The sequence below is a fragment of the Oncorhynchus mykiss genome, chromosome 23 (assembly GCF_057628025.1).
Source record: "Oncorhynchus mykiss isolate SJ-2025 chromosome 23, ASM5762802v1, whole genome shotgun sequence".
Lineage (NCBI taxonomy): Eukaryota > Metazoa > Chordata > Actinopteri > Salmoniformes > Salmonidae > Oncorhynchus > Oncorhynchus mykiss.
In genome coordinates this window covers 38,712,501-38,739,451 of record NC_143044.1, presented here as the reverse complement: position 1 = coordinate 38,739,451, position 26,951 = coordinate 38,712,501, and the positions used below count along the sequence as shown (strand labels likewise).

General features: G+C 44.7%; 1 protein-coding gene across 6 annotated transcripts in view; it reads left to right on the top strand.

The window, feature by feature from the left end:
* Nucleotides 1–26,951, top strand: part of LOC110502896 (inactive rhomboid protein 1) — a 134,359-nt gene that overhangs the window by 96,133 nt on the left and 11,275 nt on the right. Inside the window, exons 2-4 of one of the 6 annotated variants that reach the window (XM_090217444.1) lie at nt 1,250–1,402; nt 3,833–3,972; nt 4,252–4,398. In XM_090217444.1, the coding sequence (XP_090073570.1) occupies nt 1,286–1,402; nt 3,833–3,972; nt 4,252–4,398 (404 nt within the window). In that variant the 5' untranslated portion in view covers nt 1,250–1,285. Of the gene's footprint in view, nt 1–1,249; nt 1,403–3,832; nt 3,973–4,251; nt 4,399–25,367; nt 25,698–26,951 lie in introns of those variants that run through there. The other 5 variants (XM_036960654.2, XM_090217443.1, XM_036960655.2 and 2 more) reach the window with 5 other exon arrangements.

Genomic DNA, 26,951 nt, shown 5'->3' with positions numbered 1-26,951 from the left:
AAGACACAGTAAAACGCCATTATCTTGGGTTTGGAAACAGCCTCTCTCACTGCCTGGCTGGCTAGTGAGTCTCTGCTGGTATTGAATAGCACACAGCTTGTTGGACTTGGCTGAATATTCAGCCTCAACAATCAATTACAAGACCAACCTGCTGAATGGATGAATGAATGACTATATCAATACAAGTTTGCCTAAGGCTTACATCAAAGATCATATCCTAGCTCTTGACACATGGCAAGCAATATACTGTATTAGTCAACTCCTTGAGAAAGGAGAAACCCCCTGCCAGTCCCCTGCCAGAAACCCCCTGCCAGTCTGTAGACGGTGTGGGTTTAGGTTTGAATTGTATGTGTACAGTATCCCAATCAATCCCTCTCTGTGGTTCTGTCCACAGGATTCCTCAGTACTATATGTGTGGAGTTGAACCCCTCATTATACTTGAGTCAGGCTGGTCCTTTGATGCAGCGGTTCCGGTGCAGATGGCTGCTTCCAGGGGTTGGCCTTGATTAGCAGCTTGTTAGAGGTTTACTGTATAAAGGGTGTGTGTGTGCGTGTGTGTGCGTGTGTGTGCGTGTGTGTGTGTGTGTGTGCGTGTGTGTGCGTGTGTGTGTGTGTGTGTGTGTGTGTGCGTGTGTGTGCGTGTGTGTGCGTGTGTGTGTGTGTGTGTGTGTGTGTGTGTGTGTGTGTGTGTGTATAAACATCCTCAGCCACCCCCCACACAGAGGTGGCCGAGTTCAAAGACTAACAGTAAATACAACATTTATTGGGGAGAAGTTTTAGAGGCAGTCACTGCCCCCTTGTGGGAGTTTATAGTAGTACAAAGACTTCAAAACAGTCCATGGAAATCATAGGTCTGCCTTGGTCATGCAGTGGTACAGTGATAGCACTGATGACTACACTGAATGGAAGAAGGCCGTGAATATACATAAAGACAGCCCAGAGCAGACTGCTCTAAAGCCTAAATCTGAGGCTGTGTCCAGATGGGCAGACAGACAGTGGACACAGGGCAGGGTATGTCCAGTTTAGAGGGCAATCTGTCTGTCTGTGATGGGCTGGGCTGGCAGCATTAGGATTATGGAATTACCCAATCATGAAAAGTTCTCAATAAAGCTGCTCAATGTGCTCCACTCTGTGTCAGATCGCTGGGTTTATCTGTAGTACGGCTACTGTGTGTGGGTGTGTGTGTGTGCTTGTGTGTGCGTTCTGAACTTCTGTCTCACATCTCTCCTTCCTCTCCATGTGTCTCCAGCTGGCAGGTGTAGCGCGGTAGGGGGCGGTAGAGAGCATGGCTGAGCCCAGCCAGCCCCAGGAGAGCAGCAGTCTGCAGAGGAAGAAACCTCCATGGCTCAGAGTGGACATCCCCCCACAGCTGTCCCTGGATGAGCCCTTAACATTAATACAGGTATGATGAAACACCTCTCTCTCTCTCGATCTGTCTCTCTCAATTCAATTTGAGGGGCTTTATTGGAATGGGAAACATATGTTTACATTGCCAAAGCAAGTGAAATAGATAATAAAGAAAAGGGAAATAAACAATAAAATGAACAGTAAACATTACACTCACAGAAGTTCCAATAGAATAAAGACATTTCAAATGCCATGTTATGTCTAAATACAGTGTTGTAATGATGTGCAAATAGTTTTTTATGCATTTATTTTATTTCACCTTTATTTAACCAGGTAGGCAAGTTGAGAACAAGTTCTCATTTACAACTGCGACCTTACGTTACAGATACAATGCAAATCGATAGACACCGAAAACACACTTATACAGGTACAGCACACACATTCATAGATACAGTTACTATAATCTGGCCTGTATACAGGTACTGTAATCTGGCCTACATACAGGTACTGTAATCTGGTCTACATACAGGTAGAGGCACTGTAAACTGGTTTACATAGAGGTAGTGTAATCTGGCCTACATAGAGGTAGTGTAATCTGGCCTACATAGAGGTAGTGTAATCTGGCCTACATAGAGGTAGTGTAATCTGGCCTACATAGAGGTAGTGTAATCTGGCCTACATAGAGGTAGTGTAATATGGCCTACATAGAGGTGGTGTAATCTGGCCTACATACAGGTACTGTAATCTGGCCTACAGTGCCTTGCGAAAGTATTCGGCCCCCTTGAACTTTGCGGCCTTTTGCCACATTTCAGGCTTCAAACATAAAGATATAAAACTGTATTTTTTTGTGAAGAATCAACAACAAGTGGGACACAATCATGAAGTGGAACGACATTTATTGGATATTTCAAACTTTTTTAACAAATCAAAAACTGAAAAATTAGGCGGGCAAAATTATTCAGCCCCTTTACTTTCAGTGCAGCAAACTCTCTCCAGAAGTTCAGTGAGGATCTCTGAATGATCCAATGTTGACCTAAATGACTAATGATGATAAATACAATCCACCTGTGTGTAATCAAGTCTCCGTATAAATGCACCTGCACTGTGATAGTCTCAGAGGCCCGTTAAAAGCGCAGAGAGCATCATGAAGAACAAGGAACACACCAGGCAGGTCCGAGATACTGTTGTGAAGAAGTTTAAAGCCGGATTTGGATACAAAAAGATTTCCCAAGCTTTAAACATCCCAAGGAGCACTGTGCAAGCGATAATATTGAAATGGAAGGAGTATCAGACCACTGCAAATCTACCAAGACCTGGCCGTCCCTCTAAACTTTCAGCTCATACAAGGAGAAGACTGATCAGAGATGCAGCCAAGAGGCCCATGATCACTCTGGATGAACTGCAGAGATCTACAGCTGTGGTGGGAGACTCTGTCCATAGGACAACAATCAGTCGTATATTGCACAAATCTGGCCTTTACGGAAGTGTGGCAAGAAGAAAGCCATTTCTTAAAGATATCCATAAAAAGTGTTGTTTAAAGTTTGCCACAAGCCACCTGGGAGACACACCAAACATGTGGAAGAAGGTGCTCTGGTCAGATGAAACCAAAATTTAACTTTTTGGCAACAATGCAAAACGTTATGTTTGGCGTAAAAGCAACACAGCTCATCACACTGAACACACCATCCCCACTGTCAAACATGGTGGTGGCAGCATCATGGTTTGGGCCTGCTTTTCTTCAGCAGGGACAGGGAAGATGGTTAAAATTGATGGGAAGATGGATGGAGCCAAATACAGGACCATTCTGGAAGAAAACCTGATGGAGTCTGCAAAAGACCTGAGACTGGGACGGAGATTTGTCTTCCAACAAGACAATGATCCAAAACATAAAGCAAAATCTACAATGGAATGGTTCAAAAATAAACATATCCAGGTGTTAGAATGGCCAAGTCAAAGTCCAGACCTGAATCCAATCGAGAATCTGTGGAAAGAACTGAAAACTGCTGTTCACAAATGCTCTCCATCTAACCTCACTGAGCTCGAGCTGTTTTGCAAGGAGGAATGGGAAAAATGTTCAGTCTTTCGATGTGCAAAACTGATAGAGACTTACCCCAAGCGACTTACAGCTTTAATCGCAGCAAAAGGTGGCGCTACAAAGTATTAACTTAAGGGGGCTGAATAATTTTGCACGCCCAATTTTTCAGTTTTTGATTTGTTAAAAAAGTTTGAAATATCCAATAAATGTCGTTCCACTTCATGATTGTGTCCCACTTGTTGTTGATTCTTCACAAAAAAATACAGTTTTATATCTTTATGTTTGAAGCCTGAAATGTGGCAAAAGGTCGCAAAGTTCAAGGGGGCCGAATACTTTCGCAAGGCACTGTACATACAGTTTCAATAGATGCATTACAATGTACACCAGCTACAGTAAATCCACTGAGCTATTGAGGAGAAATACGTTTTTGTTGTCTGGTGTGTGTTGCAGCCGGTGAAGAGGCAGGGGTTCCTGCACAGTGTGAGCATGCCCTGTGAGATCACACAATCAGGCATCGCAACCTTTGACCCCAGCAATTATCTCCGACCCCCTCTGCAGCGCCAGCCCTCCATCACAGAGACCATCAAGAGGTGAGACCACACACACACATGCTTGCTTCACACACCACACCATCCACTATCCTTGCTTAACTACTCACTACTATGATTTCTGCATGCCCTGAATATCTTTTCTAAACCCTAACTTTTACTGACTGACTCTTCTTCCGGCTGATCTGAACTTTATACTATTTTTATTGATATTTTTCCTCTCTTTTACTTCCCACTCTCTCTCCTTTCTCTGTATGTTTTCCTTCTCTCTCATTCTCTGCCTACCTACCTCCCCGTCTTCCCCCTGTCTGGTGTGTGTAGTGGGAAGAGGGTGCATTTCAAGCGGGTCAACACGGTCCCTCATAAGGGCCAGAAGGGCCCCCGACTGGTGTCTGTACGCCGCAGGAGCTCCTGTGTCCCCAAACTGGTCACCCGGCGCCGCTCGTCCATCCCCAAACAAATCATCAAGTAAGAGAGAGAGAGAGAGAGAGAGAGACAGAGGAGGGAGTGGGAGGAAGATAGAAACACAGAGGGAGTTGGAGAAAGAGAGTAGGATGAAGGAAAGAAAGGTTAAGATCATGTGTTAATACAACCGTTTTAGAATCCCCTGAAGGAGTCACATGACCTGTGACTGAGAAATCCCTTGAAGGAGTCACATGACCTGTGACTGAGGATGAATCCCCTGAAGGTGTCACATGACCTGTGACTGAAGATGAATCCCCTGAAGGTCACATGACCTGTGACTGAGGATGAATCCCCTGAAGGTGTCACATGACCTGTGACTGAGGATGAATCCCCTGAATGTGTCACATGACCTGTGACTGAGAAATCCCCTGAAGATGTCACATGACCTGTGACTGAGGATGAATCCCCTGAAGGTGTCACATGACCTGTGACTGAGAAATCCCCTGAAGGTGCCACTTGACACGTGACTGAGGATGAATACCCTGAAGGTGTCACATGACCTGTGACTGAGAAATCCCCTGAAGGTGCCACTTGACATGTGACTGAAGATGAACCCCCTGAAGGTGTCACATGACCTGTGACTGAGAAATCCCCTGAAGGTGTCACGTGACCTGTGACTGAGGATGAATCCCCTGAAAGTGTCACATGACCTGTGACTGAGGATGAATCTCCTGAAGGTGTCACATGACCTGTGACTGAGGATGAATCCCCTGAATCAAATCAAATCAAATATATTTATATAGCCCTTCGTACATCAGCTGATATCTCAAAGGGCTGTACAGATACTACTTCCGGCGCCGACAGAGATGGCCGCCTCGCTTCGCGTTCCTAGGAAACTATGCAGTTTTTTGTTTTTTTTACGTGTTATTTCTTACATTAGTACCCCAGGTCATCTTAGGTTTCATTACATACAGTCGAGAAGAACTACTGAATATAAGATCAGCGTCAACTCACCATCAGTACGACCAAGAATATGTTTTTCGCGACGCGGATCCTGTGTTCTGCCTTACAAACAGGACAACGGAGCGGATCTCATGCAGCGACCCAAAAAAACGAGGCGGTCTTCTGGTCAGACTCCGGAGACGGGCACACCGTGCACCACTCCCTAGCATTCTTCTTGCCAATGTCCAGTCTCTTGACAACAAGGTTGATGAAATCCGAGCAAGGGTAGCATTCCAGAGAGACATCAGAGACTGTAACGTTCTTTGCTTCACGGAAACGTGGCTCACTGGAGAGACGCTATCCGAGGCGGTGCAGCCAACGGGTTTCTCCACGCATCGCGCAGACAGAAACAAACATCTTTCTGGTAAGAAGAGGGGTGGGGGCGTATGCCTTATGGCTAACGTGACATGGTTTGATGAAAGAAACATACAGGAACTCAAACCCTTCTGTTCACCTGATTTAGAATTCCTCACAATCAAATGTAGACCGCATTATCTACCAAGAGAATTCTCTTCGATTATAATCACAGCCGCATATATCCCCCCCAAGCAGACACATCGATGGCTCTGAATGAACTTTATTTGACTCTTTGCAAACTGGAAACTATTTATCCGGAGGCTGCATTCATTGTAGCTGGGGATTTTAACAAGACTCCCTAAATTGTATCAGCATATCGATTGCGCAACCAGGGGTGGAAAGACCTTGGATCATTGTTACTCTAACTTCCGCGACGCATATAAGGCCCTGCCCCGCCCCCCTTTCGGAAAAGCTGACCACGACTCCATTTTGTTGATCCCTGCCTACAGACAGAAACTAAAACAAGAGGCTCCCACGCTGAGGTCTGTCCAACGCTGGTCCGACCAAGCTGACTCCACACTCCAAGACTGCTTCCATCACGTGGACTGGGACATGTTTCGTATTGCGTCAGACAACAACATTGACGAATACGCTGATTCGGTGTGCGAGTTCATTAGAACGTGCGTTGAAGATGTCGTTCCCATAGCAACGATTAAAACATTCCCTAACCAGAAACCGTGGATTGATGGCAGCATTCGCGTGAAACTGAAAGCGCGAACCACTGCTTTTAATCAGGGCAAGGTGTCTGGTAACATGACCGAATACAAACAGTGCAGCTATTCCCTCCGCAAGGCTATCAAACAAGCTAAGCGTCAGTACAGAGACAAAGTAGAATCTCAATTCAACGGCTCAGACACAAGAGGCATGTGGCAGGGTCTACAGTCAATCACGGACTACAGGAATAAATCCAGCCCAGTCACGGACCAGGATGTCCTGCTCCCAGGCAGACTAAATAACTTTTTTGCCCGCTTTGAGGACAATACAGTGCCACTGACATGGCCTGCAACGAAAACATGCGGTCTCTCCTTCACTGCAGCCGAGGTGAGTAAGACATTTAAACGTGTTAACCCTCGCAAGGCTGCAGGCCCAGACGGCATCCCCAGCCGCGCCCTCAGAGCATGCGCAGACCAGCTGGCCGGTGTGTTTACGGACATATTCAATCAATCCCTATACCAGTCTGCTGTTCCCACATGCTTCAAGAGGGCCACCATTGTTCCTGTTCCCAAGAAAGCTAAGGTAACTGAGCTAAACGACTACCGCCCCGTAGCACTCACTTCCGTCATCATGAAGTGCTTTGAGAGACTAGTCAAGGACCATATCACCTCCACCCTACCTGACACCCTAGACCCACTCCAATTTGCTTACCGCCCAAATAGGTCCACAGACGATGCAATCTCAACCACACTGCACACTGCCCTAACCCATCTGGACAAGAGGAATACCTATGTGAGAATGCTGTTCATCGACTACAGCTCGGCATTCAACACCATAGTACCCTCCAAGCTCGTCATCAAGCTCGAGACCCTGGGTCTCAACCCCGCCCTGTGCAACTGGGTACTTGACTTCCTGACGGGCCGCCCCCAGGTGGTGAGGGTAGGCAACAATATCTCTTCCCCGCTGATCCTCAACACTGGGGCCCCACAAGGGTGCGTTCTGAGCCCTCTCCTGTACTCCCTGTTCACCCACGACTGCGTGGCCACGCACGCCTCCAACTCAATCATTAAGTTTGCTGATGACACAACAGTGGTAGGCTTGATTACCAACAACGACGAGACGGCCTACAGGGAGGAGGTGAGGGCCCTCGGAGTGTGGTGTCAGGAAAATAACCTCACACTCAACGTCAACAAAACTAAGGAGATGATTGTGGACTTCAGGAAACAGCAGAGGGAACACCCCCCTATCCACATCGATGGAACAGTAGTGGAGAGGGTAGCAAGTTTTAAGTTCCTCGGCATACACATCACAGACAACCTGAATTGGTCCACTCACACAGACAGCATTGTGAAGAAGGCGCAGCAGCGCCTCTTCAACCTCAGGAGGCTGAAGAAATTCGGCTTGACACCAAAAGCACTCACAAACTTCTACAGATGCACAATCGAGAGCATCCTGGCGGGCTGTATTACTGCCTGGTACGGCAACTGCTCCGCCCTCAACCGTAAGGCTCTCCAGAGGGTAGTGAGGTCTGCACAACGCATCACCCGGGGCAAACTACCTGCCCTCCAGGACACCTATACCACCCGATGTCACAGGAAGGCCATAAAGATCATCAAGGACATCAACCACCCGAGCCACTGCCTGTTCACCCCGCTATCATCCAGAAGGCGAGGTCAGTACAGGTGCATCAAAGCTGGGACCGAGAGACTGAAAAACAGCTTCTATCTCAAGGCCATCAGACTGTTAAACAGCCACCACTAACATTGAGTGGCTGCTGCCAACACACTGACACTGACTCAACTCCAGCCACTTTAATAATGGGAATTGATGGGAAATGATGTAAATATATCACTAGCCACTTTAAACAATGCTACCTAATATAATGTTACTTACCCTACATTATTCATTTCATATGCATACGTATATACTGTACTCTATATCATTGACTGTATCCTTATGTAATACATGTATCACTAGCCACTTTAACTATGCCACTTTGTTTACATACTCATCTCATATGTATATACTGTACTCGATACCATCTACTGTATCTTGTCTATGCTGCTCTGTACCATCACTCATTCATATATCCTTATGTACATATTATTTATCCCCTTACACTGTGTACAAGACAGTAGTTTTGGAATTGTTAGTTAGATTACTTGTTATTACTGCATTGTCGGAACTAGAAGCACAAGCATTTCGTTACACTCGCATTAACATCTGCTAACCATGTGTATGTGACAAATACAATTTGATTTGATTTGATTTGATTTTAGAAACCCAGCCTAAAACCCCAAACAGCAAGCAATGCAGGTGTAGAAGCACGGTGGCTAGGAAAAACTCCCTAGAAAGGCCAAAACCTAGGAAGAAACCTAGAGAGGAACCAGGCTATGTGGGGTGTCCTCTTCTGGCTGTGCCGGGTGGAGATTATAACAGAACATGGCCAAGATGTTCAAATGTTCATACCAGCATGGTCCAATAATAATAAGGCAGAACAGTTGAAACTGGAGCAGCAGCACGGCCAGGTGGACTGGGGACAGCAAGGAGTCATCATGTCAGGTAGTCCTGGGGCATGGTCCTAGGGCTCAGGTCCTCCGAGAGAGAGAACGAAAGAGAGAATTAGAGAGAGCACACTTAAATTCACACAGGACACCGAATAGGACAGGAGAAGTACTCCAGATATAACAAACTGACCCTAGCCCCCCGACACATAAACTACTGCAGCATAAATACTGGAGGCTGAGACAGGAGGGGTCAGGAGACACTGTGGCCCCATCCGAGGACACCCCCGGACAGGGCCAAACAGGAAGGATATAACCCCACCCACTTTGCCAAAGCACAGCCCCCACACCACTAGAGGGATATCTTCAACCACCAACTTACCATCCTGAGACAAGGCTGAGTATAGCCCACAAAGATTTCCGCCACGACACAACCCAAGGGGCGGGCGCCAACCCAGACAAGACGATCACATCAGTGACTCAACCCACTCTGGTGACGCACCCCTCCCAGGGACAGTATGAGAGAGCCCCAGTAAGCCAGTGACTCAGCCCCTGTAATAGGGTTAGAGGCAGAGAATCCCAGTGGAAAGAGGGGAACCGGCCAGGCAGAAACAGCAAGGGCGGTTCGTTGCTCCAGAGCCTTTCCGTTCACCTTCCCACTCCTGGGCCAGACTACACTCAATCATATGACCCACTGAAGAGATGAGTCTTCAGTAAAGACTTTAAGGTTGAGACCGAGTTTGCGTCTCTGACATGGGTAGGCAGACCGTTCCATAAAAATGGAGCTCTATAGGAGAAAGCCCTGCCTCCAGCTGTTTGTTTAGAAATTCTAGGGACAATTAGGAGGCCTGCGTCTTGTGACCGTAGCGTACGTGTAGGTATGTACGGCAGGACCAAATCAGAGAGATAGGTAGGAGCAAGCCCATGTAATGCTTTGTAGGTTAGCAGTAAAACCTTGAAATCAGCCCTTGCTTTGACAGGAAGCCAGTGTAGGGAGGCTAGCACTGGAGTAATATGATCAAATTTTTTGGTTCTAGTCAGGATTCTAGCAGGCGTATTTAGCACTAACTGAAGTTTATTTAGTGTTTTATCCGGGTAGCCGGAAAGTAGAGCATTGCAGTAGTCTAACCTAGAAGTGACAAAAGCATGGATGAATTTTTCTGCATCATTTTTGGACAGAAAGTTTCTGATTTTTGCAATGTTACGTAGATGGAAAAAAGCTGTCCTTGAAATGGTCTTGATATGTTCTTCAAAAGAGAGATCAGGGTCCAGAGTAATGCCGAGGTCCTTCACAGTTTTATTTGAGACGACTGTACAACCATTAAGATTAATTGTCAGATTCAGAGAGTTTAAAAGTAGAAAGTTTGCAGCCATCCACTTCCTTATGTCTGAAACACATGCTTCTAGTGAGGGCAATTTTGGGGCTTCACCATGTTTCATTGAAATGTACAGCTGTGTGTCATCCGCATAGCAGTGAAAGTTAACATTATGTTTTCGAATGACATCCCCAAGAGGTAAAATATATAGTGAAAACAATAGTGGTCCTAAAACGGAACCTTGAGGAACACCGAAATGTACAGTTGATTTGTCAGAGGACAAACCATTCACAGAGACAAACTGATATCTTTCCGTCAGATAAGATCTAAACCAGGCCAGAACTTGTCCGTGTAGACCAATTTGGGTTTCCAATCTCTCCAAAAGAATGTGGTGATCGATGGTATCAAAAGCAGCACTAAGGCCTAGGAGCACGAGGACAGATGCAGAGCCTCGGTCTGATGCCATTAAAAGGTAATTTACCACCTTCACAAGTGCAGTCTCAGTGCTATGATGGGGTCTAAAACCAGACTGAAGCATTTCGTATACATTGTTTGTCTTCAGGAAGGCAGTGAGTTGCTGCGCAACAGCCTTTTCTAAAATTATTGAGAGGAATTGAAGATTCGATATAGGCCAATAGTTTTTTATATTTTCTGGGTCAAGGTTTGGCTTTTTCAAGAGAGGCTTTATTACTGCCACTTTTAGTGAGTTTGGTACACATCTGGTGGATAGAGAGCCGTTTATTATGTTCAACATAGGAGGGCCAAGCACAGGCTCTTTCAGTAGTTTTGTCACGTTCTGACCTCTATTTCCTTTGTTTTTGTATTTATTTAGTATGGTCAGGGCGTGAGTTGGGTGGGCAGTCTATGTTTGTTTTTCTATGTTTTGGTCTAGTTCTATGTTCGGCCTGATATGGTTCTCAATCAGAGGCAGGTGTTCGTCATTGTCTCTGATTGGGAACCATATTTAGGTAGCCTGGGTTTCACTGTGTGTTTGTGGGTGATTGTTCCTGTCACTGTGTTTGTTGTCACAGGATAGGACTGTTTTGCGTTTGCACATTTCTTGTTTTTGTTAGTTTGTTCATGTGTAGGGATTTATTAAAACATGAATAACCACCACGCTGCGCTTTGGTCCGCTTCTCTTCCTCCTACAGGCGAACGCCCTTACAAGTTTAGTTGGAATAGGGTCCAGTATGCAGCTTGAAGGTTTAGAGGCCATGATTATTTGAATCATTGTGTCAAGAGATATAGTACTAAAGCACTTGAGCGTCTCTCTTGATCCTAGGTCCTGGCAGAGTTGTGCAGACTCAGGACAACTGAGCTTTGAAGGAATACGCAGATTTAAAGAGGAGTTCGTAATTTGCTTTCTAATAATCATGATTTTTTCCTCAAAGAAGTTCATGAATTTATCACTGCTAAAGTGAAAGCCATCCTCTCTTGGGGATGCTGCTTTTTAGTTAGCTTTGCAACAGTATCAAAAAGGAATTTCGGATTGTTCTTATTTTCCTCAATTAAGTTAGAAAAATAGGATGATCGAGCATCCTGGCATCCTTGGGTAGACAGAGGGAATCTGGAAGGACATCAAGGAATTTTTGTGTTGTCTGTGAATTTATAGCACGACTTTTGATGTTCCTTGGTTGGGGTCTGAGCAGATTATTTGTTGCAATTGCAAACGTAATAAAATGGTGGTCCGATAGTCCAGGATTATGAGGAAAAACATTAAGATCCACAACATTTATTCCATGGGACAAAACTAGGTCCAGAGTATGACTGTGACAGTGAGTGGGTCCAGAGACATGTTGGACAAAACCCACTGAGTCGATGATGGCTCCGAAAGCCTTTTGCAGTGTGTCTGTGGACTTTCCATGTGAATATTAAAGTTTTGTAAATTGAAATTTGCTATCGTAAATGTTAGCAACACCTTCGCCTTTGTGGGATGCACGGGGGATATGGTCACTAGTGTAGCCAGGAGGTGAGACCTCATTTAACACAGTAAATTCATCAGGCTTGAGCCATGTTTCAGTCAGGCCAATCACATCAAGATTATGATCAGTGATTAGTTCATTGACTATAATTGCCTTTGAAGTAAGGGATCTAACATTAAGTAGCCCTATTTTGAGATGTGAGGTATCATTATCTCTTTCAATAATGACAGGAATGGAGGAGGTCTTTATCCTAGTGAGATTGCTAAGGCGAACACCGCCATGTTTAGTTTTGCCCAACCTAGGTCGAGGCACAGACACGGTCTCAATGGTGATAACTGAGCTGACTACACTGACTGTGCTAGTGGCAGACTCCACTATGCTGGCAGGCTGGCTAACAGCCTGCTGCCTGGCCTGCACCCTATTTCATTGTGGAGCTAGAGGAGTTAGAGCCCTGTCTATGTTGGTAGATAAGATGAGAGCACCCCTCCAGCTAGGATGGAGTCCGTCACTCCTCAGCAGGTCAGCTTTTCAGGCACAATGTTCAGGACTTTGCTACCTTGTGTGCGTTCTCTTTCTCTCAATTCAATTCAATTTCAATTTAAGGGCTTTATTGTCATGGGGAACATATGTTTACATATGTCTACTAGCTAGATTTGTCCTGTTTGTTGTGGCTCCCTCCTCTGCCTGACATGTACAACCTCCCTCGTTTCTTTATGTCCTTCTAATCTCTCTTCCTGAGAAGTGCTGGTATGTTAGTGGGAGTATTGGCCTGTTTACATTTACACACACTCCCCAAACAGAGGGAAAGAGGGGGAGGGAGGGAGAGAGAGGGAGAGAAATACATGACATTACTTTATAAGGACTGAATGCTAAATTAAGGCTTCCAAGCTTGATACAACAATTAGCACTGACATGTCAAGTGAGAGGTGTCAAAGCCCTATGTGAAGAATGATAAGACACAAAAACAGCACAAAATGAAGCTCCTTATGAAAAATCAAGAGACACTTCTTGCTGACTATTATAAGATTTGGGAACATCAGCAACCTCACCTTCCACACAAACCATCCCCTGGCATGGCACAGTGCTATATTAGCACACTAACCCTGTGTTTACGAGGGGTGAAAACTCAGGATACTAGACAACGAGGACTCTGAGTCAGCTAATATAAATCTCTAGAAGTCTGGAACAGTATTGGTACAGGGCAACCCCAAGCAGTTTCCGCAGGACTTTCACCTAATCAAAGAATTAGCTGAGCAGGAGAAGCTCTCCCTTGAGAAAGATATCCCCACTCCGAGCGAGTCAGACCGGACGTTATATAACCCCACAGACGAGCAACCCCAAGCGGAAAGTCAACCTGCCAACACAGAGTACTACTCCCTCATTGAAAAGAAGGATACATTTACCCAGCTGGAGGTAAGGCAGGTGGAGCTGGAACAGCAGGTGATTACACTCCAGTCAGCTCAGACCCAGACAACAGTCCAGCAGAACAACACCCCCTTAACCAGACCCAGAGAGCTGGAGGTGGAGAGAGACATATCTGCACTCTGGACTGTGGTGAGACAACTTCAACAGGATAAAAATCAGGAGCAGGAGAATAACAGAGCACTAGAGGAGAGGATCAGACTGCTGAAGCAGAGGGTGAGGGGGTTGGCGTGTGACAGAGAACAACCCACTAGAGAGGTGGCTACCCTCATAGAGAAGCCAGCAGATCAGACCACCTCAGCACCCGACAACAGTCTCGACACCACAGCAGAACAGTCCACACCAGACCCTGACCATAGCGTCGACATCACAGCAGAACAGACAAATGAAGAACCCCAAGCCCAGCGGCTCTCACCCCCTCTGAGCACCCTGATAGCCCTCCTAATAACCCCCCCACACCCACTGAGGACATACACAAGAGACAGATTGTTCTCCTTATGGACTCCAATGGGAAATATATACAAGAAAAAAAAACTTTTTCCCAAACAGAGTGTGTCTAAACTCTGGTGTCCAAACACCCTAGACCTTCTGTCTGAGGACCAACTAGGTTCACCTAGCCACATAATAATATACAAATGACCTGAGAGCACAGCAGGAAAGGGTGGCCACAGCACTCAAGGGAGTGATTGAAAAAGCTTCTTCTACTTTCCCCAATGCACAACTGGTTATCTCCACCCTGCTACCACGAAAAGTTTTCCACCCTGCTACCATACAGCGAGTAAACGCAAGTATTTCCTGTAACTGTGCCTCAAAACCCAATATTTTCCTGGCCCACCAGTCCACCCTGGACTTGAACAGCCTTTATGACCAGGTCCACCTCTACAAGGCAGCAGTGCCCACCTTTGCCCAGACTCTAAAGGACATCGCTCTCAAACGCAGCCCCAACACTTTACACAGGAGCAACAGATCAATAGACCCCCCCCCCCCCCCCCACAAGACCTACACAGAGGACCGACGCCGAGAAGACCTACATCCAGACCACTACACCACCAGCCACATCCCCACCCCAACCAGTCAGCACCCCCCAAGTAAACTATGCCCGCATCCCATTTAGGCCCAGTAAGATCAGACCTACTGTATTCCCCTCCTGCACACCCCATGCACGCCACCCCTGCAAAGAGGGCCTCAACATGGAAGTCACACATACACCCAGTCCGTGAGCAGGCAAACAGGCCCAAGCCCCACTCTTACACTACCCCAAGCCAATGGCATGTACCAAATGCTCAGCAGGCTCTGCTCACACTTACTGGTCTGATGCCAAACAACACAACCAACAATATTGGACACTTTATGGAACACAAAGCCTTCACTATATCATCCTGGAATATCCCAGGCCTGAGGTCATCTGCCTTTGGCCTAAAGAGCGGGAACCAGGACTTCATCAAAGAAATCGGAAATACAGACATTGTCATCCTACAAGAAACATAGTATAGAGGAGACGGACCCACTGGTTGCCCTCTAGGTTACAGAGAGCTGGTAGTTCCATCCACCAAACTACCAGGTGTGAAACGGGAAGGGACTCAGGAGGTATGCTAATTTGGTATAGAGCAGACCAAACTCACTCCATTAAATTAATCAAAACAGGAACATTTTACATTTGGCAAGAAATTCAAAAGGAAATTATCTTAACAGAGAAAAATGTCCACCTGTGTGCTACCTATATCCCCCCACTAGAATCCCCATACTTTAATGAAGACAGCTTCTCCATCCTGGAGGGGGAAATCAATCATTTCCAGGCCCAGGGACATGTACTAGTCTGTAACGACCTAAATGCCAGAACCGGACAAGAACCTGACACCCTCAGCACACAGGGGGACAAACACCTGCCTGCAGGTGACAGCATTCCTTCCCCCATAAGCCCCTCTAGGCACAACTATGACAACATAACCAACAAAAGCAGGTCACAACTCCTGCAGCTCTGTCGCACGCTGGGTATGTACATAGTCAATGGTAAGCTTCGAGTGGACTCCTATGGTAGGTATACCTATAGCTCATCTCTTAGCAGTAGTACTGTAGACTACTTTATCACTGACCTCGACCCAGAGTCTCTCCGAGCGTTCACAGTCAGCCCACTGACACTCCTATCAGACCACAGCAAAATCACAGTCTACTTCACCTGAGCAATCCTCAATCATGAGGCATCAAAGCTAAAGGAACTGAGTAATATCAAGAAATGCTATAGATGGAAGGAATATAGTGTGGAGACCTACCAACAAAAATTAGGTAACAACATATTCAAACCCTTCTAGACAACCAACTTCCTGGACAAAACGTTCCACTGTAATAGTGAAGGTGTTCATTTGGCAGTAGAAAATGTTAACAGTATATTTGACCTCTCAGCTTCCCTATTTAATCTAAAAATTTCAAACAGAAAACTGAAGAAAATGAACAACAATGAAAAATGGTTTGATGAAGAATGCAGAAACCTAAGAATGAAATTGAGAAACCTGTCCAACCAAAACATAGAGACCCAGAAAACCTGAGTCTACGGCTTCACGCTGGTGAATCACTAAAACAATACAGAAATACACTTCGGAAAAAGAAGGAGCAGCATGTCAGAAATCAGCTCAATGTAATTGAAGAATCCATAGACTAACCACTTCTGGGAAAATTGGAAAACACTGAACAAACAACACAAATAATTATCTATCCAAAATGGAGATGTATGGGTAAATCACTTCTCCAATCTTTTTGGCTCTATAACAAAGAACAAACAGAAAAAACATATACATGATCAAAGTAAACTATTAAAGACTACCAAAACCCACTGGATTCTCCAATTACATTGAATGAACTACAGGACAGAATAAAAACCCTCCAACCTAAAAAGGCCTGTGGTGTTGATGGTATCCTCAATGAAATGATAACATATACAGACAACAAATGCCAATTGGCTATAATAAAACACTTTAACATCATCCTTAGCTCTGGCATCTTCCCCAATATCTGGAACCAAGAACTGATCACCTCAATCCACAAAAGTAGAGACAAATTTGACCCCAATAACTACCGTGGGATATGTGTCAACAGCAACCTTGGGAAAATCCTCTGCATTATCATTAACAGCAAATTCCATCTAGACACCATTGCCCTAGAGCACACAAAAAACAATACACGCCTTGGCCTAAGCATCAGCGCCACAGGTAACTTCCACAAAGCTGTGAACAATCTGAGAGACAAGGCAAGAAGGGCATTCTATACCATCAAAAGGAAAATAAAATTTGACATACCAATTAGGATCTGGCAAAAAAAAATGTAATCAGTCGTAGAGCCCATTGCCCTTTATGGTTGTGAGGTCTGGGATCTGCTCACCAACCAAGAATTCACAAAATGGGACAAACTTTGCATGCAGAATTCTGCAAAAAATGTCCTCTGTGTACAACGTAAAACACCAAATAATGCATACAGAGTAGAATTAGGCTGAATACCGCAATTGATCAAAATCCAGAAAAGAGACGTTAAATTCTACAACCTAAAAGGAAGCGATTCCCAAACCTTCCATAACAAAGCCATCACCTACAGAGAGATGAACCTGGAGAAGAGTCCCCTAAGCAAGCTGGTCCTGGGGTTCTGTTCACAAACACAAACAGATCCCACAGAGCCTCAGGACAGCAACACAATTAGAGCCAAACAAATCATGAGAAAACAAAAAATAATTACTTGACACATTGGAAAGAATTAACAAAAAACCTGAGGAAACTAGAATGCTATTTGGCCCTAAACAGAGAGTACACAGTGGAAGAATACCTGACAAATGTGACTGCCCCAAACTTAAGAAAAGCTTTGACTATGTACAGACTCAGTGAGCATAGCCTTGCTATTGAGAAAGACCCGTCGTAGACAGACATGGCTCTCAAGAGAAGACAGGCTATGTGCACACTGCCCACAAAATGAGGTGGAAACTGAGCTGCACTTCCTAACCTCCTGACAAATGTATGACCATATTAGAGACACATATTTCCCTCAGGTTACACAGATCCACAAACAGTTAGAAAACAAACCCAGTTTTGATAAACTCACAAATCTACTGGGTGAAATACCACAGTGTGTCATCACAGCAGCAAGATTTGTGACCTGTTGACACAAGAAAAAGGCGACCAGTGAAGAACAAACACCATTGTAAATGATTTATTTCCCCTTTTGTACTTTAACCATTTGCAGATTGTTACAACACTGCATATACAGTGCCTTGCGAAAGTATTCGGCCCCCTTGAACTTAGCGACCTTTTGCCACATTTCAGGCTTCAAACATAAAGATATAAAACTGTATTTTTTTGTGAAGAATCAACAACAAGTGGGACACAATCATGAAGTGGAACGACATTTATTGGATATTTCAAACTTTTTTAACAAATCAAAAACTGAAAAATTGGGCGTGCAAAATTATTCAGCCCTCTTAAGTTAATACTTTGTAGCGCCACCTTTTGCTGCGATTACAGCTGTAAGTCGCTTGGGGTATGTCTCTATCAGTTTTGCACATCGAGAGACTGACATTTTTTCCCATTCCTCCTTGCAAAACAGCTCGAGCTCAGTGAGGTTGGATGAAGAGCATTTGTGAACAGCAGTTTTCAGTTCTTTCCACAGATTCTCAATTGGATTCAGGTCTGGACTTTGACTTGGCCATTCTAACACCTGGATATGTTTATTTTTGAACCATTCCATTGTAGATTTTGCTTTATGTTTTGGATCATTGTCTTGTTGGAAGACAAATCTCCGTCCCAGTCTCAGGTCTTTTGCAGACTCCATCAGGTTTTCTTCCAGAATGGTCCTGTATTTGGCTCCATCCATCTTCCCATCAATTTTAACCATCTTCCCTGTCCCTGCTGAAGAAAAGCAGGCCCAAACCATGATGCTGCCACCACCATGTTTGACAGTGGGGATGGTGTGTTCAGGGTGATGAGCTGTGTTGCTTTTACGCCAAACATAATGTTTTACATTGTTGCAAAAAGTTCAATTTTGGTTTCATCTGACCAGAGCACCTTCTTCCACATGTTTGGTGTGTCTCCCAGGTGGCTTGTGGCAAACTTTAAACAACACTTTTTATGGATATCTTTAAGAAATGGCTTTCTTCTTGCCACTCTTCCATAAAGGCCAGATTTGTGCAATATACGATTGTTGTCCTATGGACAGAGTCTCCCACCTCAGCTGTAGATCTCTGCAGTTCATCCAGAGTGATCATGGGCCTCTTGGCTGCATCTCTGATCAGTCTTCTCCTTGTATGAGCTGAAAGTTTAGAGGGACGGCCAGGTCTTGGTAGATTTGCAGTGGTCTAATACTCCTTCCATTTCAATATTATCGCTTGCACAGTGCTCCTTGGGATGTTTAAAGCTTGGGAAATATTTTTGTATCCAAATCCGGCTTTAACCTCTCTGATCTCCCAAACCCGGATCCGGTATCGTGACTACAGCCTCAAGCTCATTACCATAACGCAACGTTAACTATTCATGAAAATCGCAAATGAAATGAAATAAATATGCCATCTCGCAAGCTTAGCCTTTTGTAAACAACACTGTCATCTCAGATTTTCAAAATATGCTTCTCAACCATAGGAAAACAATAATTTGTGTAAAAGTAGCTAGCTAGCGTAGCATTTAGCGTTAGCATTAGCGTTAGCATCCAGCACGCAACATTTCAACAATAACATAAAAGCCTTCAAATAAAATCATTTACCTTTGAAGAACTTCTGATGTTTTCAATGAGGATACTCTCAGTTAGATAGCAGATGCTCAGTTTTCCCAAAAAGATTATTTGTGTATTAGAAATAGCTCCGTTTTATACATCACATTTGGCTACCAAAAAAAAACGAAAATTCAGTCCTCAAAACGCGAACTTTTTTCCAAATTAACTCCATAATATCGACTGAAAACATGGCAAACGTTGTTTAGAATCAATCATCAAGGTGTTTTTCACATGATTTCCAAGATCGCATAGCAGTTCAGACGTCTTTTGTCCTCGTCTTGTCGTGTCCTGTATATATATATATTTACAACTTTTTTCACATACATTTTATTTTTATTTTCCATCAACTCATCTTCTAAACACTCTCCTGCAACCAGCCTCACCAATTTATATTTATAAAAAAGTATTATTTACCTCAGATCTGCAATCCTTCAGGAAGCTAGCCAGAAACTCCAGGAGGCTGGCCAGAAACTAGCCAGAAGCTAGCCAGGAGCTAGCCCAGAAGCTAATCAGAAGCTAACCACGGTTTGTGGTCATCGGCTGTCCTTTAGTTCGAAAATCTATCGAAAATCTATCGCTAGTTTTGTACGGCGCAGCGCGGCTCGGAACGGAACATACCGGACCAATTTTTCTCTCCATGTCCCTGGATTTCAACTGCTCTCTGGACATTCATACCCGGATCTCACAGCTAGCTAGCTGCTATCCGTGTGACAGTCGGCTTTCGTCGATTCCGGAGCAAACATCGATTGTTCCGGTGCTAGCCAGCTCCGTCAATCACGCCTGAGTTCCATCATTCACTCCTGGGCTGCAGTCACCTATCCGGACCCGTTTCACTGCCTACGCGGAGCCCCACCGAGCCTTCACAACCGGACTGCCGACGTTATCTACCTGAAGGAGATCCGGCTGGCTCCTCTGTCGCGACGTTACCGGAACGCCCATCTGCGGCCTGCTAACCGTTAGCTGTCTTTCCGGCTGCTATCTGAATAGACAATCGGTCAATTTATTTATTTGAATTATTATGTTTTCTTCTCGGGCCTCTATAACTATATCTATTGTTCTTATTTTTGTTGTTGTGTGATTTGGATTAATCCCCTCTACCACACGGAACCCCACTAATCTACTGACCGAACGCAAGAGGTGGCTAACAACAGACTCCATCCTATGCTAGCTTGCTACCGGTTGGCTTGGCTAGCTGTCTAAATCGCCGTGACCCTAAACCAACCTCTCCACTCACTGGACCCTTTTGATCACTCGACTAAGCATGCCTCTCCTTAATGTCAATATGTCTTGTCCATTGCTGTTCTGGTTAGTGTTTATTGGCTTATTTCACTGTAGAGCCTCTAGTCCTGCTCACTATACCTTATCCAACCTATTAGTTCCACCACCCACACATGCAATGACATCTCCTGGTTTCAATGATGTTTCTAGAGACAATATCTCTCTCTTCATCACTCAATACCTAGGTTTACCTCCACTGTATTCACATCCTACCTTACCTTTGTCTGTACATTATACCTTGATGCTATTTTATCGCCCCCAGAAACCTCCTTTTACTCTCTGTTCCAGACGTTCTAGACGACCAATTCTTATTGCTTTTAGTCGCACCCTTATTCTACTCCTCCTATGTTCCTCTGGCGATGTAGAGGTGAATCCAGGCCCTGCAGTGCCTAGCTCCACTCCTATTCCCCAGGCGCTCTCTTTTGACGACTTCTGTAACCGTAATAGCCTTGGTTTCATGCATGTTAACATTAGAAGCCTCCTCCCTAAGTTTGTTCTATTCACTGCTTTAGCACACTCTGCCAACCCGGATGTTCTAGCTGTGTCTGAATCCTGGCTTAGGAAGACCACCAAAAATTCAGACATTTTAATTCCAAACTACAACATTTTCAGACAAGATAGAACTGCCAAAGGGGGCGGTGTTGCAATTTACTGCAAAGATAGCCTGCAGAGTTCTGTCCTACTATCCAGGTCTGTACCCAAACAATTTGAACTTCTACTTTTAAAAATCCACCTTTCTAAAAACAAGTCTCTCACCGTTGCCGCCTGCTATAGACCACCCTCTGCCCCCAGCTGTGCTCTGGACACCATATGTGAACTGATTGCCCCCCATCTATCTTCAGAGCTCGTGCTGCTAGGCGACCTAAACTGGAACATGCTTAACACCCCAGCCATCCTACAATCTAAACTTGATGCCCTCAATCTCACACAAATTATCAATGAACCTACCAGGTACCTCCCCAAAGCCTTAAACACGGGCACCCTCATAGATATCATCCTAACCAACTTCCCCTCTAAATACACCTCTGCTGTCTTCAACCAAGATCTCAGCGATCACTGCCTCATTGCCTGCATCCGTAATGGGTCAGCGGTCAAACGACCTCCTCTCATCACTGTAAAACGCTCCCTGAAACACTTCAGCGAGCAGGCCTTTCTAATCGACCTGGCCGGGGTATCCTGGAAGGATATTGACCTCATCCCGTCAGTAGAGGATGCCTGGATATTTTTTAAAAATGCCTTCCTAACCATCTTAAATAAACATGCCCCATTCAAGAAATTTAGAACCAGGAACAGATATAGCCCTTGGTTCTCCCCAGACCTGACTGCCCTTAATCAACACAAAAACGTCCTATGGCGTTCTGCATTAGCATCGAACAGCCCCCGTGATATGCAGCTGTTCAGGGAAGCTAGAAACCATTATACACAGGCAGTTAGAAAAGCCAAGGCTAGCTTTTTCAAGCAGAAATTTGCTTCTTGCAACACTAACTCAAAAAAGTTCTGGGACACTGTAAAGTCCATGGAGAATAAGAACACCTCCTCCCAGCTGCCCACTGCACTGAAGATAGGAAACACTGTCACCACTGATAAATCCACCATAATTGAAAATTTCAATAAGCATTTTTCTACTGCTGGCCATGCTTTCCACCTGGCTACTCCTACCCCTGTCAACAGCACTGCACCCCCAACAGCAACTCGCCCAAGCCTTCCCCATTTCTCCTTCTCCCAAATCCATTCAGCTGATGTTCTGAAAGAGCTGCAAAATCTGGACCCCTACAAATCAGCCGGGCTAGACAATCTGGACCCTTTCTTTCTAAAATTATCTGCCGAAATTGTTGCCACCCCTATTACTAGCCTGTTCAACCTCTCTTTCGTGTCGTCTGAGATTCCCAAAGATTGGAAAGCAGCTGCGGTCATCCCCCTCTTCAAAGGGGGGGACACTCTTGACCCAAACTGCTACAGACCTATATCTATCCTACCATGCCTTTCTAAGGTCTTCGAAAGCCAAGTCAACAAACAGATTACCGACCATTTTGAATCTCACCATACCTTCTCTGCTATGCAATCTGGTTTCAGAGCTGGTCATGGGTGCACCTCAGCCACGCTCAAGGTCCTAAACGATATCTTAACCGCCATCGATAAGAAACATTACTGTGCAGCCGTATTCATTGATCTGGCCAAGGCTTTCGACTCTGTCAATCACCACATCCTCATCGGCAGACTCAACAGCCTTGGTTTCTCAAATGATTGCCTCGCCTGGTTCACCAACTACTTCTCTGATAGAGTTCAGTGTGTCAAATCTGAGGGTCTGTTGTCCGGACCTCTGGCAGTCTCTATGGGGGTGCCACAGGGTTCAATTCTTGGACCGACTCTCTTCTCTGTATACATCAATGAGGTCGCTCTTGCTGCTGGTGAGTCTCTGATCCACCTCTACGCAGACGACACCATTCTGTATACTTCCGGCCCTTCTTTGGACACTGTGTTAACAACCCTCCAGGCAAGCTTCAATGCCATACAACTCTCCTTCCGTGGCCTCCAACTGCTCTTAAATACAAGTAAAACTAAATGCATGCTCTTCAACCGATCACTACCTGCACCTACCCGCCTGTCCAACATCACTACTCTGGACGGCTCTGACTTAGAATACGTGGACAACTACAAATACTTATGTGTCTGGTTAGACTGTAAACTCTCCTTCCAGACCCATATCAAACATCTCCAATCCAAAGTTAAATCTAGAATTGGCTTCCTATTTCGCAACAAAGCATCCTTCACTCATGCTGCCAAACATACCCTTGTAAAACTGACCATCCTACCAATCCTCGACTTTGGCGATGTAATTTACAAAATAGCCTCCAATACCCTACTCAACAAACTGGATGCAGTCTATCACAGTGCAATCCGTTTTGTCACCAAAGCCCCATACACTACCCACCATTGCGACCTGTACGCTCTCGTTGGCTGGCCCTCGCTTCATACTCGTCGCCAAACCCACTGGCTCCATGTCATCTACAAGACCCTGCTAGGTAAAGTCCCCCCTTATCTCAGCTCGCTGGTCACCATAGCATCTCCCACCTGTAGCACACGCTCCAGCAGGTATATCTCTCTAGTCACCCCCAAAACCAATTCTTTCTTTGGCCGCCTCTCTTTCCAGTTCTCTGCTGCCAATGACTGGAACGAACTACAAAAATCTCTGAAACTGGAAACACTTATCTCCCTCACTAGCTTTAAGCACCAACTGTCAGAGCAGCTCACAGATTACTGCACCTGTACATAGCCCACATATAATTTAGCCCTATCAACTACCTCTTTCCCAACTGTATTTAATTAATTTATTTATTTTGCTCCTTTGCACCCCATTATTTTTATTTCTACTTTGCACATTCTTCCATTGCAAAACTACCATTCCAGTGTTTTACTTGCTATATTGTATTTACCTTGCCACCAAGGCCTTTTTTTGCCTTTACCTCCCTTCTCACCTCATTTGCTCACATTGTATATAGACTTGTTTATACTTTATTATTGACTGTATGTTTGTTTTACTCCATGTGTAACTCTGTGTTGTTGTATCTGTCGAACTGCTTTGCTTTATCTTGGCCAGGTCGCAATTGTAAATGAGAACTTGTTCTCAACTTGCCTACCTGGTTAAATAAAGGTAAAATAAATAAATAAATAAATAAAATATCTCTTCATTGATATATCGTTCTTGGACACATGGTTTCTCCCCTATATCAAATGGAAAAGTACAAGCAGCTGGCAATTGCGCACCGAATTCCACGCAGGACACCAGGCGGACACTTGGAAAATGTAGTCTCTTATGGTCAATCTTCCAATGATATGCCTACAAATACGTCACAATGCTGCTAAGACCTTGGGCGAACGACAGAAAGTGTAGGCTCATTCCTTGCGCAATCACAGCCATATAAGGAGACAATGGAAAACAGAGCTTCAGAAATTCTGCTAATTTCCTGGTTGATGCATCATCTTGGTTTCGCCTGTAGAATGAGTTCTGGGGCACTTACAGACAAAATCTTTGCAGATTCTGAAACTTCAGAGTGTTTTCTTTCCAAAACTGTCAATAATATGCATAGTCGAGCATCTTTTCATGACAAAATATCGCGCTTAAAACGGGAACGTTTTTTATCCAAAAATGAAATAGCGCCCCTAGAGATCTAACAGGTTAAACTTCTTCACAACAGTATCTCGGACCTGCCTGGTGTGTTCCTTGTTCTTCATGATGCTCTCTGCGCTTTTAACGGACCTCTGAGACTATCACAGTGCAGGTGCATTTATACGGAGACTTGATTACACACAGGTGGATTGTATTTATTTAGGTCAACATTGGATCATTCAGAGATCCTCACTGAACTTCTGGAGAGAGTTTGCTGCACTGAAAGTAAAGGGGCTGAATAATTTTGCACGCCCAATTTTTCAGTTTTTGATTTGTTAAAAAAGTTTGAAATATCCAATAAATGTCGTTCCACTTCATGATTGTGTCCCACTTGTTGTTGATTCTTCACAAAAAAATACAGTTTTATATCTTTATGCTTGAAGCCTGAAATGTGGCAAAAGGTCACAAAGTTCAAGGGGGCCGAATACTTTCGCAAGGCACTGTACATACGTATACATAATATGACATTTGTGATGTCTTTATTCTTTTGGAACTTCTGTGAGTGTAATGTTTACTGCTCATTTTTATTGTTTATTTCACTTTTGTATATTATCTACTTCACTTGCTTTGGCAATGTTATGTTTCCCATGCCAATAAAGCCCCTTGAACTGAATTGAATTGAGAGAGAGAGAGAGGTCAAGGAAGGAAAAGAGGGAGAGATTGAGAAAGAGGGAGAGGCTTGTAAAAGTATTTTAGGGAGGTGGGAACAGAGATTCATAGACAGTAGATCTGTTGATCTGTTCCCACTGAGGATCAGATAGCTGGAGAGAGAAAATCCAGGTGGGAAGATGGAGATACAGGTGGGAAGATGGAGATACAGGTGGGAAGATGGAGATACAGGTGGGAAGATGGAGATACAGGTGGGAAGATGGAGCTACAGGTGGGAAGATGGAGATACAGGTGGGAAGATGGAGATACAGGTGGGAAGATGGAGATACAGGTGGGAAGATGGAGATACAGGTGGGAAGATTGAGATACAGGTGGGAAGATGGAGATACAGGTGGGGGTACTTTAGTCTGTTGGAATGGAATGGGGGAGGGTGCTGGACAGGTAAGAAAGTGTGGAACTGGGTAGAGGAATAGGGGGGAAACAGAAGAGATGGAAGGAGTCGGGAAGGGGAAAGAAGTGAGAGAGAGGGAGGGTGGGTGGGAGAGAGGTTGAGGGAAAGGAGATTAAAGGAGAGAGATCACTGAAAGTATTTTACAAAGGAGCCATTTATCTTTTTATTTGTCTTAGCTAAGGGATGCTTGTTTTTATGATGTAAAGTGACCAACATGGGAAATAGCACTGATAGCGCTGATCAGTGTGATGTAAATAAGGACGTTAAACCGTCACTAAATGTCTCTGCCAAAGCTACTCATTTGCCTCTGGTAGTGGAATAATAGCAGTAGTTTCTGTCTCTACTGGCTATAGCTGTTGATTTGGATGGTCTCTACTGGCTATATCTGTTGATTTGGATGGTCTCTACTGGCTATAGCTGTTGATTTGGATGGTCTCTACTGGCTATATCTGTTGATTTGGATGGTCTCTACTGGCTATGTTGATTTGGATGGTCTCTACTGGCTATAGCTGTTGATTTGGATGGTCTCTACTTCTGTTGATTTGGATGGTCTCTACTGGCTATAGCTGTTGATGTGGATGGTCTCTACTGGCTATAGCTGTTGATTTGGATGGTCTCTACTGGCTATATCTGTTGATTTGGATGGTCTCTACTGGCTATATCTGTTGATTTGGATGGTCTCTACTGTCTATAGCTGTTGATTTGGATGGTCTCTACTGGCTATAGCTGTTGATTTGGATGGTCTCTACTGGCTATAGCTGTTGATTTGGATGGTCTCTACTGGCTATAGCTGTTGATTTGTATGGTCTCTACTGGCTATATCTGTTGATTTGGATGGTCTCTACTGGCTATAGCTGTTGATTTGGATGGTCTCTACTGGCTATATCTGTTGATTTGGATGGTCTCTACTGGCTATATCTGTTGATTTGGATGGTCTCTACTGGCTATATCTGTTGATTTGGATGATCTCTACTGGCTATATCTGTTGATTTGGATGGTCTCTACTGGCTATATCTGTTGATTTGGATGGTCTCTACTGGCTATATCTGTTGATTTGGATGGTCTCTACTGGCTGTAGCTGTTGATTTGGATGGTCTCTACTGGCTATAGCTGTTGATTTTGATGGTCTCTACTGAATACTGACTTGTACCACTGGTGAGCTAGCTGCTCAAACACACACAGGCAAACGTGAAG